The 18,644-nt window shown below is 43.9% G+C and overlaps 1 protein-coding gene across 1 annotated transcript; it reads right to left on the bottom strand.

The window, feature by feature from the left end:
• Positions 1-240: 240 nt before the first annotated feature.
• LOC140715034 (interferon-induced protein with tetratricopeptide repeats 1-like) lies at positions 241-15,891 on the bottom strand. The gene is made up of 4 exons (XM_073026761.1): positions 15,887-15,891; positions 12,623-12,721; positions 2,005-2,271; positions 241-1,693 (listed from the first exon to the last, which is right to left on the bottom strand). The coding sequence occupies exons 1-4, from the start codon at positions 15,889-15,891 to the stop codon at positions 241-243; spliced, it is 1,824 nt and encodes a 607-aa protein (XP_072882862.1).
• Positions 15,892-18,644: the final 2,753 nt, after the last annotated feature.

Genomic DNA, 18,644 nt, shown 5'->3' with positions numbered 1-18,644 from the left:
ACTTGCTGCAGTATCCGAAATCCCATTTTTCCAGTGTCCAGAGAAGCACAATTAAATTCAGTTTGTTCAGGGTACTTGGGGAATTCATATATTTAAAAGAAACAGAATAGTTTGATCCAGTTACAAAGGGACCAATTTTGCAAATTGAATACTAATGAGTATGAGAAGGTGCTAAAAGGATATAACTGGTAAAGCAACACTCCACCAAACCTATCCTCAGTTCAGATGGAAATGCATCTTTTAAACATCCCAGTGGTGCTCAGATGTTAATTGAGAAAGAGCACTCACATATTCCTCATTGCCAGGATCAAACTTCAAGGCTTTCTCAAAGTATTCAGTTGCTTTACCCTTGATTCCTTTCAGCTGATACAGAATTGCTTTAATACCAAGAGCCTTGCTATCATGTGCATTTATTCTAAGTTTCCTATCTGCCCACTTCTCCAAATTCATGCAACATTCTTCCCATTCACTTGAGTTACATTCAATTTTTGCTCCTTTCAGGAAGAGGCGAACAGCATTTGTTTCAGATTTCTTCTGGTACAGTTCAAATAACCCAGCTTCCAGACATATACGCTGCATATTCTCTGGACGAATGTCCACTAACTCCACTAATCTATGGTAAGTCTCCTCTGCTCTGGAATATTCCTCACTTGTTATGCAGATCTGTGCAAAGTCCAGCTGTGGTTGAATAGCTGACCTTCGACGGTGCTGAAAAGACTTTTCAAAGTGATACTTGCACAGATTGATCAACTCAGCTTTCTGCTGAAATTCAAGATTGCGACGATATCTGCTACGAGAGTATACCAGCTTACTTCTGTAGCACAATCCAAGTTGGTGGTGTATGAAACAAGAGTATGGAGATAGTTCTAATGCTTTTTTCAGGAGCTCGATTGTTTTCTCCACAGATCCCCTTTGTCTATAATATTTTGCAGCATAGCGAAGCACACATGGAAGATCAGAGGTCCTCTGCAAAGCTTGTTCAACTAATTCATTTGCTTCCTCATTTTGCCTTAACCTCTGCAGTTTTAGAGCCAACAGCACCATGGCCACAGCATCATTTGGATCAAGTTCCAGTACTCGTCGGAAATACTTCACTGACTGACTCTGATCACGACTCTCTGGGGTTCCAGACATTGATTCCAGACGAGAAAGTGCAGTTGCATATCCCATTATCCACTCAGTGTTGTCAGGATCTTGCTCCAGAGCCTTTGCAAAACATTCCTTTGCCTCCTCATAGTATTCAGCAGCAGAATTCAACAATGACCATCCCTTCTCCCCGTACACCTCGGGTATCATTGCTGTATAGCGAGGGCCATCACTGAGCGGTTTACAGATCATCTCCAGCTTGTCAAGATAGGACTGGGCCTCGGTCAGTTGTCCCATGTGGTAATGCACCCAGGCAAAGTTTCCATAGGTGATGATGCTTCTTCTTTTAAATCCATCTTTGTACTCCTCCCTCAGAATCTTTTCAGCTTCCTTTAAGTTTTCAATGGCTTCTTCAAAATTACCCTGCAGACAGTTTACAAAAGCAAGATGGTTATACGAGGCAGCTTGATATTTTACACCCAATGTCAGAGAATCTTGCAATTTGAGCATCAGATCGTCCAAGTCAATAGTTTCTTTCTGTGGTCTCCACGTGAAGTGACACTGCAGCTGATTGAGCTTCTCTTTCAATAAATCTCTCGATGTTCTGCTAAAGAGAGAAAAAACATAATCATGAATTCCATCTCAGATCACTTGATGCAGGTCTGACCTGCAATCCCATAAACAGCAGATTTACTAACTGTGTCAAAGCTGCCTTTTAAAGATTTATTTTATAATTATGGCATTGAAAACCTGGAAATGCTCAGCCTTCAGTCTGCATCTGAGGAAGGTGAATGTTTCAGATCAGTAACCCAATATGAAGAATTGATTCATGTGATGAAGATGGAAATGTGTCTCCTGAACAACCAAGGCCGCTGATCTGTTGCTTTGTTACACTGATGGTGGACTTGGTTTTATTACCAGACGTTGAGCTCTCCCACTATTGCAGACTTTTGTTTTTTTGCCAGCAGCCTGAGCATAGCTCCAGATCTCGGTACAGAGAAGTGGTGTTTTTCCCCAGACAGCCACCAGTACTCAGACTCAATGTCTAGAAGATTGAGAACTTCAATAACATTAGTGAGATAAAGCTGTTCCATGAAGTCCACTGAAGTCTGGCAATTTACGAGTTGCCAGACCAGTTCACAGAACAATTGCATGAGCAATGTCCCCTGATCCTGCTGCACATTTCTGAAAGAACATAGACCAGCATAGAATATAGAACATGTTGTGCCAACCTTTAACCCTACTCTGAGATCAACTCTGCTTCCTGCTTTCTCCCAAAGGAGATGAATTTGCCGCACTGTGGATGCAGCTTCTCCATTCTGTCCTGAAAGCCGCTAGGGGCTGGAAATTATGACAGTTTAGAGTAGCATGTTCCTCTGGTGTATTACCTCAGTACTGAATGCACCCCATAGGCTCCAACGTGCTCAAATCTACACGGCTGTAGTGTATGGCAGAGTTGAGTCAACTCCTACTTCTAAAAATTTTGAAGATTAAAGATGAACTTTCTTTGTCACATGTACATTAAAACATACAGTGAAATGCATTGTTTGGCATCATATCAGATCAAAAAGAATTGTGCAGGACAGTCGGCAAGTGTGTCAGCTCGTTTCTGACACCAAATACTCACTAACCCTAACCCGTACATCTTTGTAATGTAGGATGACAGTCGAGTACCCAGGGGAAACGCACACAGTCACAGAGAGAATGTCCACATTCCTTACAAATTACCGTGGAAATCAATTTGTGGTAAAGTGATTACCCTGACTGCTATGTTTTTCAAATGATGTCATTGTTCTCAGTCGTATTCCACCAAAGACCCCTGTCTGAGGAAGACAAGTGCAGATAAACCAACTTGATCAGACTCCTACTCTCCTACTCCTCTTGCCTCTCCTGACGTGAGTAAGGATTATTTATGATCCTTTGAACTTGCTCTTGGATCTGGTGATCAGACAGAACAGAAGGCTCTTAAGAAGTCAGGAACTTTTCCACCCCAGCAGAGTAACATAGGGATCACCCTACAGTCTCATCATTTAACTACCGTGTTAGCCTGTGTGTGTCCACTCTGGATTTTTCAAAGTTATTGCACTCTGATCCACTAATTTTCGTAAACCACCTCCTCTATAATAATCTGTACATAAAGATAAACTGCAAGGAAATGTCTTTTACCTCATGATGTTCGTTGGATGGAAAGCAATTTGTGCTCTTTCTCAGTTTGTGCGGTTCTTCTTCTGCTGAGTCTCCGTTGTTGCGTCTGATGTTCGACCGGACAACCCTTTATACTATCCATTACTTCCTGATTATCACCAGAAACTCAAATTCAAACTCTATTGATAACAGTGAGGCAATTAAAAATAATTTGGAAGAATTTTCTGCTTCAGCATTGCTTAGCCATAGAAATAATCTACGTGTCAGCAAAATGCCAGTGTAATGGGTTGTTCAGACCATTTGTTTTCAAATAATTATAATTTTCCCTTTTTCTAATTATAAGCAATCTGCAATTATGGTCACAATTGTACTGCCCTGGTTGACATCTTTACTGTCGGTATTTCATTTATCATTTCTGTAAGAGCTGTTTGTTCTGCTTTCAGTCTGTTTGGGTTATTGATGAAGATAAGTGATGTTGTGGAATGTGTGCCATCCAATTAGTGGGAGGTTTTCTTGGTGAGGGACAATAAGGTAGGTCTTGGGCTTGTGTTTGGTAGGAAATGGAGAGAGAAGATGCTGGTGAGAACTGGTCATAGCGTACGATCCAGTGGTAGACCTGTTTGTTCGAGATGGATTGTGAGTGACGCTCAGAAGGTGGTGTGTGATTTCATGCTGACCAATGGCCCAGCGTGTGAGTAACAGAGAAGTTCAGGATGAGCTGCACCTTGTGCACATTTGCCTGTTTAATTAGAATGGGCCCTTTTCTTTCTGTTATTCTTACTAACACTTTACCATAGAAACATAGAAAACCTACAGCACAATACAGGCCCTTCAGTCCACAATGCTGTACCGAACATGTCCTTACCTGAAAACTACCTAGGGTTACCCATAGCCATCTATTTTGCTGAGCTCAATGTACCTATCCAGGAGTCTCTTAAATGACCCCATTGTATCTGCCTCCGTCACCATTGGAGCAGCCCGTTGTACACACTTACCACACTGTGTAAAAAATTTACCCCTGACATCTCCTCTGTACCTACTTTCAACTCCTAAAAACTGTGCCCTCTCATGTTAGCCATTTCTGTTCTAGGAAAAACCCTCTGACTATTCACACGATCAATGCCTCAGATCATCTTATACCCCTCTATTAGGTCACCACTCAACCTATACCTCTCCAAGAAGGAAAGGCAGAGTTCACTCAACCTATTCTCATAAGGCATTCTTCCCAATCCAGCCAAATCTCCTCTGCACCTTTTCTATAGTTTCCACGTCCTTCCTTTCAGTGAAGTGACCAGAATTGAGCACAGTACCCCAACTGGAGTCTGACCAGGGTCCTATACAGCTGTAACATCACCTCTCGGCTCTTAAAATCAATCCCACGGTTGATGAAGGCTAATACACCGTATGCTTTCTTAACCACATAGTCAACCTGCGCAGCAGCTTTGAGTGCCCTATGGACTCAGACATCAAGATCCCTCTGATCCTCCACACTGCCAAGAGTCTTACATTTGATAGTAGATTCTGCCATCATATTTGACCTATCAAAATGAACCACACCAAACTTATCTGGGTTGAACTCAATCTGTCACTTCTCCGCCCAGTTTTGCATCCTATCGATGTCCCGCTGTAACTTCTGACACTCTTCCACAATATCCACAACACCCCCAACCTTTGTGTCATCTGCAAATTTAATAACCCAACCTTCACTTCCTCATCCAGGTCATTTATGAAAATGACTAAGAGAAGGAGACCCAGATCAGATCCCTGAGGCACTCCACATGGAGACTGACATCCATGCAGAATATGACCCATCTACGACCACACTTTGCCCTCTGTGAGCATGCCAATTCTGGATCCACAAAGGAAGGTCCCTTTAGATCCAATGCATCCTTACTTACTCAATAAGCCTTCCATGGAGTACCTCATCAAATGCCTTGCTGAAATCCATATACACTATATCTACTGTGTTACCTCCGTCAATGTGTTTAGTCACATCCTCAAAATATTCAGTCAGGCATGTAAGGCACGACCTGCCTTTGACACAGCCATGTTGACTATTCCTCATCATATTATGCCTCTCCAAATCTTTATAAATTGAACCTCCCAGGACCTTTTCCAACAACTTACTAATCACTGAATTAAGTCTCACTGGTCTATAGTTTACTGGGCTATGTCTACTCCCTTTCTTGAATAATGGAACAACATCTGCAAACCTCCAGTTGTCCAGACCCTCTCCCGTCCCCATTGATAATGCAAAGATCATCTCCAGAGGCTCAGCAATCTCCTCCCTCGCTTCCCATATTAGCCTGGGGTACATCTCATCCGGTCTGGAGACTTATCCAACTTGATACTTTCCAAAAGCTCCAGCACGTTCTCTTTCTTAATGTCTATATGCTTAATCTTTTCAATCCGCTGTAAGACATCCCTACAATCAGTTAAATTAATTTAAGATTCATAAGTATAATTCCTTTAATTGTATGCAGTGTACTTTCTGTTATTTCGTGGCACTAATTTGTAACAGGTTGGCAAATTACATAGCTTCCACACAAATCGTGTTTTTGGCTGGAATGAGCCATCTCAATCTCACGAGTTTGGTGGGACTTGAGAGTGTCTTCCCTAGACTTACGCAGCCAAGGAAACCAGGGTGATTCATTGTGGGGACGCGTCCAGGATCGAGATCGTTGGATGCTTTGTAATTGCCCTGAGAATTGATCCGGTGGGTTGTGTGTTTAAGTCTGGGTAAAACTATTGTCCGTAAAGTGATTATGATACGTGGTTATGGATGATACAGGGACTGAGCGGAGGTTTGATAAAATTGCAGGCAAGGATTTTGTTTGAGTTCATAGTAGCACTGACATAATGGCAGTTGAACTGTCTGGTCCTTTTGGGGTCCCGGGGGAGGGGGGTCGTGTGCTGTCCATACTTTCTGGGATGAGGGGAGTGTAGGCGATCATGCCAAATCACAAGCTGAGTCTCCCGTAGCTGGGGCCGGGGTCTTCAAAGACAGGTTGCTCCCCTTCCTGAGGAGCAAGGGGAAGGAGTGGTCTGATTTGAAATGTCTAATGAGTCCCCAGCGAAGAAGGAGAATTCAGAATTACTATCACCCTTACCTCTCTGGCGAAAAAATGTCCCAGTGCACAGACTGAGGGTCCTAGCTATCGAAAGCTGAGAATGCTCTGAGGGGTGAAGCCCACCATGAGGGCAAAGAGGAGTGTGAGGCTTGGGGTCGTGAGACAAGCCGGGGAGAAACTCTTTCCGGAAAGAGGAAAGTTAACTGCCGAGTCATTCAACTTTGGGGATTCCCCGGTATCTGGAGATTGGAAGGAGAGGTTCACAGAGAAATTGTTGAAGCTGGAAGATGTCTTTTTCCTGTTGAAGCTGGAAGATGTGTTGTTCCAAGGGCACCCGCCACATCATCCAGGTGACAGAGGACACCCCGTTCTGAGAAAGGTCACGGCGACTGGCTCCTACAGAGGTGAAGGACATTTGGCAGCATCTGCAGAAGTTGAAGGAAGCTGGGGTCATCACTGTGTTCAGAAACCCTTACGCTTCTCCAATGGTGGTTGCCATTAAAAAGAAGGGGAAGGTACAGATGTGTGTGGACTATCGGACTCTGAACAGACGTACAGTCCACAACCGGTATACAGACCTGAGAATCAAGAGCGAGCAGGCCTGTCTGAATGGTGTGAGGTTTTTCAGTGTGCTGGACTTGAGGAGTTGGTATTACCAGATCCCCATGAGTGAGGCTGACAAAGAGAAGGCAGCATTTATATGTCCACTGGGATTCTTCCATTTTGAAAGATGTTCCAGGACATAGCTGGAGCCCCTGGCACTTTCCAGTGTGTCATGGAGAAAACAGTGGGTAATATGAAATTGCTTGAGGTATTGGTGTATCTGGATGAACTCATAGTGTTTGGGTTCACCTTGGAGGAACATGAAGTGAGGCTACTGATGGGGCTAGGCTGCTTGAAATCTGAAGTGTTAAAGCTTTCCCCAGACAAGTGCCAGTTTTGCAAGACCTCTGCCAACTCTATGTTGGGGATGGGATGGAGTAGCTACGGATCCGTCAAAGATAGAGGCGGTGACCACATGGCCAAGACCACAGACTGTGAGTGCCATGTGCTCGTTCCTTGGGTTCTGTGGGTACTATCGGAGGTTCGTGATAGACTGCTCTAAAGTGAGTCACCGTTCAGATCAGCTTCTGTGCATTGACCCTCCATTGGGGAAGGAAGGGAGCAAGAAAGGAGTGGATGGTAGAGATTATCTTAGCACTTCAGAGCCTTTTGTGGTAAGATGGGATGTGAAATATGAAGAGTCCTTTCAGTTGCTGAAGGATCTGCTGACAAAAGAGCCAGTGTGAGCTTTCGCAGACCCCCGGATGCCGCATGTATTGCTCACAGATGCCAGCAGAGAGAGCTTAGGCGGTGTTCTATATCAGGATCAGGGCACAGGGATGAGAACTGTAGCATTCGTTAGCTGGAGTGTGTCACCCGCAGAGAAAATCTATCCCACGCACAAGTTGGAGTTCCTGGCATTGAAATGGGCAGTGGTGCAAAAGTTAAGTGAATATCTATATGGTGCCAAATTCGAGGTAAGAACGGACAGCAACCCATTAACTTATATCCTGACCTCAATGAAATTGGATGCCACAGGCCATCGGTGGTTGTCGGTGTTGTCTGCCTATGATTTCAGTCTGAAGTACCGTCTGGGAAGCAGAAACACTGATGTCGAAGCATTGGCCCAATGTGCGCATGACGGGCTGGACGGGGACGGAGAGTGGGAGCGCTTTCCTGCCATTGGAGTGAAAGCCATCGGCCAGTTTTCCATCACGGGAAGGTGCAGGAAAGGCAAGGACAGAATCGAGCGGTAGATCATTTGGGAGGTTCTGATGGTGCCATTCCACAAGCTTACTGCATCCTGACTGCTCTGAAGACAAAGCAGTTGCCAGAATTGAGCCCCAGGAAGTGGCAGCTGGTCAGCGAGATGACCCGTGTATTAGTACTGTTTGGTCAGCGACTGCGAAAGGAGACGTGACCCAAACAGAAAATATGAAACACTCTGCTGTGTCTCTACTACTGAGAGAATGGCCCAGACTGGAGTTGAGGAACCAGATCCTACACCGGGTCACATCGCCTCCGGACAGGCCTCAGCTTTCCCAGGTGGTTCTGCCTGAGAAGTATCCCAAGGAGTGTCTGAAACTGAAGATGTAGATGATGAGATAAGGAGGCCTCAAAGAGTCAGGAGTCCCCCAGATAGGCTGGTCTATGTAGCACCAGGGTGTTGTGTGAATGAAATCACCGGAGACAATCACCGGTAGATACAAAACAGTTTCTTTATTAGACAAAACAAGGTACAGCAAGCATCATGTAGAGATGCCTTCGCTGGAAAGTTCTGCTGGCCCAACGTGGATCTCGATATTTTATGTGTCAAACATCAATAGACAGCTCCATAATTTCAATGTATGGACAATGCTTTCTTTGAAACTGCACACAACCTTCACACCCTCTGATTCACATCCACACCACAGAGACTGAAATGAATTTTAATCAGCATTGTCGGGACTGGGACTAACAGCTTTTAGGAACTCTACAAAGAAGGGATCCGTATATTCCACGACCGCTGGACTAAGTGTGTAAATGTAGGAGGAGACTATGGTGAAAAATAAATGTGCCAGGTTTTCTAAAATTGATTCCTTCTTACTTCGGACCTTCGGACACAAACTTATCATCACCCGTCGTATACTGTTATGCTGTAGGTATTTCATTTATCAGTTCTGTAAGAGCTGTTTGTTCTGCTTTCAGTCTGTTTGGGTTATTGATGAAGACAAGTGATGTTGTGGAATGTCTGCCATCCAATTAGTGGGAGGTTTTCTTGGTGAGGGACAATAAGTTTGGTTTTGGGCTTGTGTTCGGTGGGAGATGGAGAGAGAAGATGCTGGGGAGATCTGGGCATAGCATACGATCCAGTGGTAGACTCATTTGCTCGGGATAGATCATGAGCGATGTTTGAAGGGTGGTGTGGGCTTTTACGCTGACCGAAGCCCAGCGCGTGTTCTCAGCAGAGAAGTTCAAGATGAGCTCCAACTTGTGCACATTTGACTTTCATTAGAATGGGCTCTTTACTTTTTGTTATTCTTGTTTTAACATTTGTTTCTTCTTTCCTAAGTCTTTAGTTAAAATTCATAAATATAATTCCTTTAATCATATACAGTCAGACATCCCACCTCTCCCAGAAGTACCGAGAGTCTCCTGCATATTGATAGCCGCTCCCTAATCCCTGCAAATTATATACAATATCCCAGAAATTTATTTATGTGGGTGGGCTTTACAATCGACTTCTCTCTCTCTCTTTCACTGTCCAAAGTAAAATCTGTGAGCACAGGGCAGTTGGGATTCGAAGAGCCCTGCCAGTTGATGAAGCTGTTTTTGGTGCTGCCAAATTCTAATTGTGTTGTAGAAAGGGAATTCAGCATGGCGCGTCACATTAAGACAGAATTCAGAAGTCAGCAGTCTAACAAAACACTTGTCAATCTGATATCTTGCAATATTAACATATTCATTGACACAGACTGCTATGATGTTGAGATTTCTGGCAAACTGCTCAAATCTGCCAAACAAGCCACATCACAGTACAAGAAACTTTGCAAAAGAAATAGAAAAGCTATTTGCATTAGAGATGAGCTATAGCATTGAGACTGCCAACAATCTACACAACAAGTAATAGAAGTATATAGAAATACATATATATATATATAACTGTGTGTATATAGTTTCAGTATGTGATCAAATTGTTGCGTTCTTTCATTATCAAATATCCTGTATGCATACACTCTAGGAGGTGCACCGGGGGTGGGGTGGATATGGGGTTGTGGGGGCGGGGTGGTGGTGCTACCTCCCTGAAATGGGTGTTTGCAGGGTTGTATGTCTGTACAGTGTACTGTCTATAATTTCATGACACTAATTTGTAACAGGGTAGCAAATTACACAGCATCGTCACAAACTGGGGTTTGGGGTGGGAGAAGCCGTCTCAATCTCACGAGGTGGGCGGGACCGGAGAGTGTCTTCCCTAGACTTACGCAGCCAAGGAAACCATTTGCCTTTTCCAGTTGTCTGAAAGTCTGGAAACAGATCACATTAAATTTAACGGATCCAGATATCTGTGCTCGCATCACTGTGATCTCTCAATCTCAAGTAAGTGAGGCTCCCTTCTCTCTGCCCTCATTCATTCACCTCCACACTCGTAATGTAAATCATCTCCCCAGCCACTGGCAAAGCTGGATCAGTTATTCACTGATAGCCCTGTGTTCACAGGCATATCACATTGCTAGTATACAAAGTAACTGCTTGCGTACATCCGTGGGTGACCAGTATTAACAATGGATGCAGCCACCAGCTATTTGTCTGACCTGGATGCTGACTTCACCAACTTAAAAATCTGGTCAGGCAGAGAAAGCGCTGCTGTCATTCCTGCCTGTTTTGATGGGTGATTTTCACACTTTTCTCTGTTTTGTCAGACACATTGTCCAACTATGCCCTGGTAGGCCTTAGCTGTAACATACTGTGCCATCACCTTTACCAATCTATGTCTATTTGGGCATTCCCTTGCCAGGTGCCCTACTTGCTGGCACAGAAAGCATGTCCACTGTGTCTTCATAGTAGCTACATCCACTACAGCCACTTTATGACCTCATTTCCTCCCCCTCTGATTTATCTCTGGTGGAATAGTTCGATCCCACAACTGTCCCTAAAACTAAAATTTCCTGGTGGGTTGAGCTCAGGCCTTCATTCTGCATTTTCATGTGGACTGGATCAGCCATCCCTGGATTTTCCAACCGGAGTGTTCCTCATATGCTTGATATTTACGCTCTGCATAATCCATGGCAGGCTCATCAGCTCTCTGAACCACGGGCATTATCATTCCCCAGAGGGTATAACCTCTCCCTCAGAAATCTCCAAACTAATTGAAAATATGAGGGATGGATAAAAATTCCACACACTGCTCCTGCACATTTATAGCCCAGTGGCGGTGGTTGGTGCGGTATGGACAAGACAAGAAAAGACAATTAAACAGTACATACTTAAAACCACATGGTATGTACTGTGCAATCTTCCACTTCTGTGCCACTTAGTTATGATGCCTATTGTATAAAAGTGCACTATATCAACCTTTCAAAATTAATCTTAATGAACACAAACACACTTACAAACACTATACATTCTCTCAAACAAGTACACACTCTTCCTCTTGTATCCTGAATGGTCAGTAAGCGCCTTTCTCTTCTGCGCTCTCCATAACACCATTTACCTTCGTGTCTCCTGCAGTGAAGGAATCTCATACGAAGACTCATCGTGATTTTCAGAGTTGGTTTCTTTAGACTTAAATGCCCAAAACACACTTTTGTTTCTGAATACTGGAGTGAGTAATCTTCAATGAAGCACAAGGACTGGGAATCATAATAACAAAGTTTCTATTTCATAATCATGCTTTCATAAATGGTTGCCATCATAGCAACCCGGTTTGTACGATACTATTACAGTTCGGGCCGTTCGGAGTTCAGATTCAATTCTGGCAGCACCTGTAAGGAGTTTGTATATTCTCTCCGAGTTTCCTCCTGGTGCTCCAGTTTTCTCCCACTGTGTAAAGACGCACAGTTCATGGGTTAACTGGTCATTTTAAATTGCCCTGTGATTTGGCCTGTGTTATATAAGTATTTGCTGGGCAGTGTGGATCATTTCCTGGAAGGACCCGTTCTGCACTGTATCTTGATATAAATGAAACCCTGTTTGAGCAGACATTTCCAGATACACGACTGGTTAGCCTCTCACTAATAAGCCAATGTATTCGGTGGTGAGAAAACCACCTTTCTCGAACTCCGTACATCCAGGGCTTGGGTCCCACCAGACTGAGAGAGCCAGGATGTATCGACCACCCGCACCCCAATCTGAGCAAAAACTGTGTAAATACTGTCCGCATGCATTTTCCATCAGCAAGAAATAACAGATCGTATACTGTGTATATTGTAAAGAAAGTATATTTACAAATTTCAGCTTTATTGAACATTTAGGAAAGATTTACTGGATGAATATCATTTAATTTCAAAAGATTACACTACATCACCTTCACTTTGGAATACTCTCCATTTCTTACACTTATAACTGCAAAATCCAGTTGTGGTTCAATAGCTGATATTATACATTGCTCAAGTGCCTTTCCAAAGTAATATTGATTAAACAACTTAGATTTCTGGCAAAATGCAGGATAGCGAGAGTTTCATTGAAGTTCTGAATGGCTTGTTTATTGTTTTCCAGCAGTCAATTCACGAAAGTGAGTTGGGTTGTGACACGTGGCTTGATATTTCACGCCGAGATTTCTAGCATCTTGCAATCTGTACATCACATCTTCCAAGTCAATGGTTCCCTTCTGAGGGCCCCACGTGAAGTGACACTGAAGCTGATCGAGCTTCTCTTTCAACAAATCTCTTTGTGTGCTGCTGCAAGTGAAGAAAATTCATGAAATTGATCACTTCATAAATGATCATTTTTCTTCACGTCATTACTTGTAACAAAGCCGAGAGTCCACCAAACTTTAAACACATGAATAAATTTCAATTTGTACATATATTGACCTGAAATGGAAGTTACTTTTATTTCATATTTGAATGATTACCTCTATGTCCAGTTGTACACTTGAACACCTGCTCGTTGATGTCAATATCCGATCGGCCAATCATGTGGCAGCAATGATGGGCCAAAGGCCTACTTTTGTCTGTGTGACACTGAGATTGTCTGACATCTCCCTCTCACCAGTCGTGGAACTGCTGACCATCCAAAATGGTACAGAAAGTGTTGCAGACACTCCATGTCTCAATAATAACAGACAGTACTGGATATGCTTTTTTGTCTGAAGTTGTTGAAACAAGTGACTGGGCTGTGATCTGTTTAACTGGGAGATAATTTTTTGCAATGAAAGCTTACTGGCCTGAAATAATAACTCTGCTTTACTTTCGACACAAGCAGCCTGATCTGCCTTTAATGATGTGCCTATGAATGCACAACACCAACACTGAGCTCCAGGTACAGTTACAGCAATGCATTTGGCATACTTCCAAAATCAAGCTTCTGTGCTTGGTTAAGAAATAAAATACAAATACAGGAGAATTTATGGTGTTCTGTAACTCATTATGTTCATTTGAAATATCGTTCTTTTAATTTCTTTCACAGCTTCAGATGGACTTTTAATGTTGAGTCGATGGAGAAGTGTGTCCTGTGTTCTAATTTCCTGCTCTAACAGATTGACAGCAATTTCCTGATGGTGAATACAAACTTATCCTAGAAAGGAAACCAGCTTTCTCCAAGAAATGATGCCACTGAAACAACAATGAAGGCTGATACAGTGCTCTCAGTATCCAATTCCGTACAAAGGCATGCTGGGATAGCAACAGTGATAAATAACTTGGCCCATCAGACCCAACCTGCTTGGCTGATCTTCTATCTGTCCACTCTTCATACCTGGCAACATCTCAGACAGTCTTTTAACTATTTGTGTTTCCCTGCATTTCCCCTTCCCAGAGTTCTGTGGAAGGAAGACAGAGACATTGGTAACAGTGATGTTCTCAGAGCCAGCAAGGGCCCCTGGTTTCTTGGAAATCTCTAATTTGAAATCTGGACTGGATGAACAAGATTGTTCTACATTAAACCGCACACACCCCTTCACCCCAGAGAGTAGGGTAGCGTCCCCTAGAGGACAGTGTAGTGCGGTGATAGAGGTAGTCCATAGTACCTCAACACAGTGCAGTAAGGCCTATAGTGATCTCATGAGTGTAACTAATGTGCGACAAAGAGCAGTTCTGAAAAAAAATGGCTTGCCTCTATCATTCATGTGCCTAGAAATTCTGTTGCATAGCACAATTTTTGTCTAAGTTATAAAACAAATTATATTTACCCTGGAATAAATCATACTTGTCCTCAAATAACTCTACTCATAACATTCCACTGCATGCATGCACAATGACACAGTACTGCTTAGTTTTGTTGCCGTTGGGGTCCAGGGACTACAGTGAGTGCTGATGCAGAACCTTCTGGATCCGGAGACTTGTTTGTGAGGTCAAGCAGCACATCTACTCTTACCCCGTCGTTCCATCACCCTACCAGAGATAGGGTTCCTCTTGTCCTCACCTACCAGCCAACCAGCCTTCATGTCCAGCACATAATTCTTCAAAACTTTCACCACCTTCAACGGTTTCCACCACCTAGTGTTACGAACTGTGTCACTTACCAGCAAAGATAGAGAGGTCCGTTGAAGTCTGATGATACTATTTTTAACAGTATTTATTGGTAAAAATACACAAAAATAATATCAATGCAAATAAACAGATAATATATGTCATCAATATTAAATCTAAAAGTGCAGGTATAATAATAATCAATAAGAAATAAGCTCTATCGTTGTCTAGGGGATAATGTATTGTCCGATGGAAATATAAACGTCACTCAGTTCATGCAGGCTGCAGCCTTTGGGGACCGCTGGGTTTGCAATAGTTGGAGAGAGAGAGAGTTTTGGGAGAAAAACTTGCCGGCTTTCCTTTTATGATTTCGATCCGTCCTAGTCTCATTGGTGTGGCCGTTCACTTGTGGCCTCTTCTTTAGCTAAAGCCGTTCTTCCGTCGTGAGCCCGCCAATCCGAGGTAAGGGAAGGACGCACAGGAGTTGGCGCTATTAAACGCTGTCACAGGATTTCCAGCGTTTCTCCTGGTGCGTCTAAAGGGGTTGTTCCTCAGACCCTCTTCTATCCTTACTCACAGGGTCTCAGAAGTCAATCAGGTAGGAATGATGCAATCCCTCAACCAGCCCACTCTGGTCGTCCCCCGAGGGGCTTCAGTGAATAGTACAGTACTCAATACACAATTCCGTCTCCAAGAGACAACAGCCGTTATCAATGGTTTTGTTTCGCTGAGGCCAGGACACATTCCAAACCTTGTGGATTCCGCGTGTCTCTCTCTCATTTCCTGGATCCCAGACCCGAATTAATAGCGATCTTGCGATTCTCAAAAAGGAGGGGGCGACTTTGTACCCTTCGGCCCCTCAGAGTTGTGGCACATTCGTAACACTGGCAGATCTTTCCCTGCCCACACCTTCTGTTTTCCAGAGGGATTTTCCCAACGCTACTCCCTTGTCTATTTATCCCTCCCCACTGATCTCCTTACTGGAACTCATCCTTATAAGCCGAACAGGTATTACACCTGCCACTACACCTCCTCACTCACTACCATTCAAGACCCTAAACAGTCCTTCCAGGTGAGCCGACACTTCACCTGAGAGCCTGTTGAAGTTGTTTACTGTGTTCGGTGCTCCCAGTGCGGCCTCCTGTACATCGGTGAGTCCCGACATAGATCGGGAGACCGTTTCTCTGAGCACCTACACTCTGTCTGCCAGAACATGTGGGATCTCCCAGTGACCAGTCCCTTCAGTTTCACTTCCCATACGTTCATCCATGGCCTTCTCCACTGTCGTCATAAGGTCACCCTATATTCCGTTTGGATAGCCTCCAACCTGATGACGTGAAAATCAACTTTTCAAATATCCGATATCTGGTAATGCCCCCCATCACTCCTCCACCACCTCTTTCTCCATTTCCCATTCCCTTTTCCCTCCCTTACTTCATTCTGCAAATGGATCCACAACTTCCTAACCGGAAGACCACAATCTGCATGGATTGGTGATAATAGCTCCTCCTCACTAATGATCAACACTGGTGCACCTCAGGCGTGTGTGCTTAACCCACTGCTCTATTCTCTCTATACCCATGACTGTAGGGCTAAGCATTGCTCAAATATCATCTATAAATTTACTGATGATTAAACCACTGTTGGTAGAATCTGAGATGGAGGAGATATGCCAACTAGTGGAGTGGTGTCGAAGAAACTACCTTGCACTCAACGTTAGTAAGATGAAAGAGCTGATTATGGACTCAGGAAGAGTGAGATGAAGGAACACATGCCAATCCTCATAGAGGGATCAGAAGTGGAGAGAGTGAGTAGCGTCAAGTTCCTGGGTTCAAGATCTCTGAGGACCTAACCTGGTCCCAACATATCAATGCAATTATAAAGAAGGCAAGACAGCAACTATACTTCATTAAGAATTTGAGAGATTCGACATATCAATAAATACACAAAAACTGCTATAGATGTACCATAGGAGCATTCTGACAGGCTGCATCACAGTTGGCCATGGGGGCCAAGTCACTGTGTATATATAAAGCGGAGGATGATAGGCACTTCATTATAAAGGTGTCAAATGTTATGGGCAGAAGGCTGGAGAATGGGGTTGAGAGGGATAATGAATCGGCCATGATGGAATAGTGATGCAGGCTCAATGGGCCAAAAGGTCGAACTCTACACCTATGTCTTCTACTTTGATTGCAAAAATAAGTCCAGGACCCGCCTATTGGCTCAGGGTTTCTGACACTCCGAGGGAGGAGTTGTAAAGTTTGATGGCCACAGGTAGGAATGACTTCCTATGATGTTCAGTGTTACATCTCGGTGGAATGAGTCTCTGGCTGAATGTACTCCTGTGCCTAACCAGTACATTATGGAGTGGATGGGAGACATTGTCCAAGATGGCATTCAACTTGGACAGCATCCTCTTTTCAGACACCACCGTCAGAGTGTCCAGTTCCACCACCACAACATCACTGGCCTTACGAAGAGTTCGTTGATTCTGTTGGTGTCTGCTACCCTCAGCCTGCTGCCCCAGCACACAACGGCAAACATGATAGCACTGGCCACCAAAGACTCATAGTACATCCTCAGCATCGTCTGGCAGATGTTAAAAGACCTCAGTCTCCTCAGGAAATAGTGACGGCTCTGACCCTTCTTGTAGACAGCATTAGTGTTCTTTGACCAGTCCAGTTTATTGTCCACTCGTATCCCCAGGTATCTGTAATCCTCCACCATGTCCACACTGACCCCTTGGATGGAAACAGGGGTCTCCGGTGCCTTAATCATCCTCAGGTCCAACACCAGCTCCTTAGACTTTTTCATTTTAAGCTGCAGATGATTCTGCTCGCACCATGTGACAAAGTTTCCCACCATAGCCCTGTACTCACCCTCATCTCCCTTGCTGATGCATCCAACTGTGGCAGAATCATCAGAAAACTTCTGAAGATGGCAAGACTCCGTGTTGTAGTTGAAGTCCGAGGTTTAAAAAGGAAAGTTTAGACTGTAAGCTTGTAAATAGGGAATAACAGTTGAACTAATGAGTTAGAGAGATTGGAGTAATAAAGGAATCTCACTGATTTTAATTAAAAAGGAATTCGATCTATTTGGCATCTAAGATTTGCAACGTAAACAAAATATTGAAATTTTGAATTGTTCTTGCTCGTGCAAATATTTCATATGAATAGTTTTTATCTTAGAAACAAAACCTTATTTCCAAACGTGTGTGGCTTCTATTCACTGCCTCCTTTGGATACCTGGATTCCTCTGATGGCCCAGTGGCACCGAGAGTAATTTGATTTTCTCAAAGTGTGTGGCGACTAGTCACCCGTGAGAAGACCAGTGCTATACAGGTGATGCACCCTTCTTCATGTCTGGAGAGGAAAGGGGGAAGACGCCAGATTTTTAAAAATGTGGGGTGTGGAGAAGGGAGAACAGTTAGAATGTGGTCCGTGAATCCAGGAGGGACGGAAAGATAAAGGGCTAGAGAGGAAGGAACCCGATCGGATAGGAGAGTGGACCAGAGGAGAAAAGGTAGGAGGAAAGGCCCCAGGGGCAAGTGATGGAGAGGTGAGAAGAGGTAAGAGGACAGAGTGGGTAAGAGAAGAAGAGGGAAGGGGGTGGGAATTTTTTCACCCCAGAAGGAGAAATTGATATGCATGCAATCAGATTGGAGGCTGCCCAGACAGAATGTAATGTGTTGCTCCTCCATCCTGAGGGTGGCCTCAAGAGGAGAACATGGACTGAGATGTCAGAATGAGAATGGGATTAAAACGTTTTGCCACCAGGAAGGGTCAACATCTGTACCTGCTAGTCAATTGTGTATAAAAATGACATTCCCATCTACAGACTTCAGAACAGTGTGGTGACAGGAGACACACTCTTCTCCTTGTGCACAAGTAAGTGAAGTACAATTATATTTTATTTAGACATACAGCATGGAACAGCCCCTACTGGCCCAATGAGACACACCACCCAACAACACACCTATATAACCCTAGTGTAATAGCAGGACAGTTTACACTGACAAATCAGCCTGCTAACAGGTTTGACTTTGGAATGAGGGAGGAAAAGCGGAGCATCCGGAGGAAACTCACGTATTCACGAGGAGGAATGGAAAAACTGCTTATACACGACATCAGAATGAAACTCTGAACTCCAATGCCCCAGCTGTGCTAGCCACTATGCTACCGTGGTGACT

Source organism: Hemitrygon akajei, chromosome 23 (assembly GCF_048418815.1).
Source record: "Hemitrygon akajei chromosome 23, sHemAka1.3, whole genome shotgun sequence".
NCBI lineage: Eukaryota > Metazoa > Chordata > Chondrichthyes > Myliobatiformes > Dasyatidae > Hemitrygon > Hemitrygon akajei.
The sequence above is the reverse complement of the archived record's forward strand: the minus strand, read 5'-3'. Positions and strand labels throughout refer to the sequence as shown.

Bases quoted from the DNA above. Each gene is read 5' to 3' on its own strand.
- LOC140715034 (XM_073026761.1), bottom strand. The intron at 2,272-12,622 runs GTACAGATTGCA...ATGTTCTTTCAG, and splicing joins ATTGACTTGGAAGATGTGAT to AAATGTGCAGCAGGATCAGG. The intron at 1,694-2,004 runs GTAATAAAACCA...TTCTCTCTTTAG, and splicing joins GTGGGAGAGCTCAACGTCTG to CAGAACATCGAGAGATTTAT.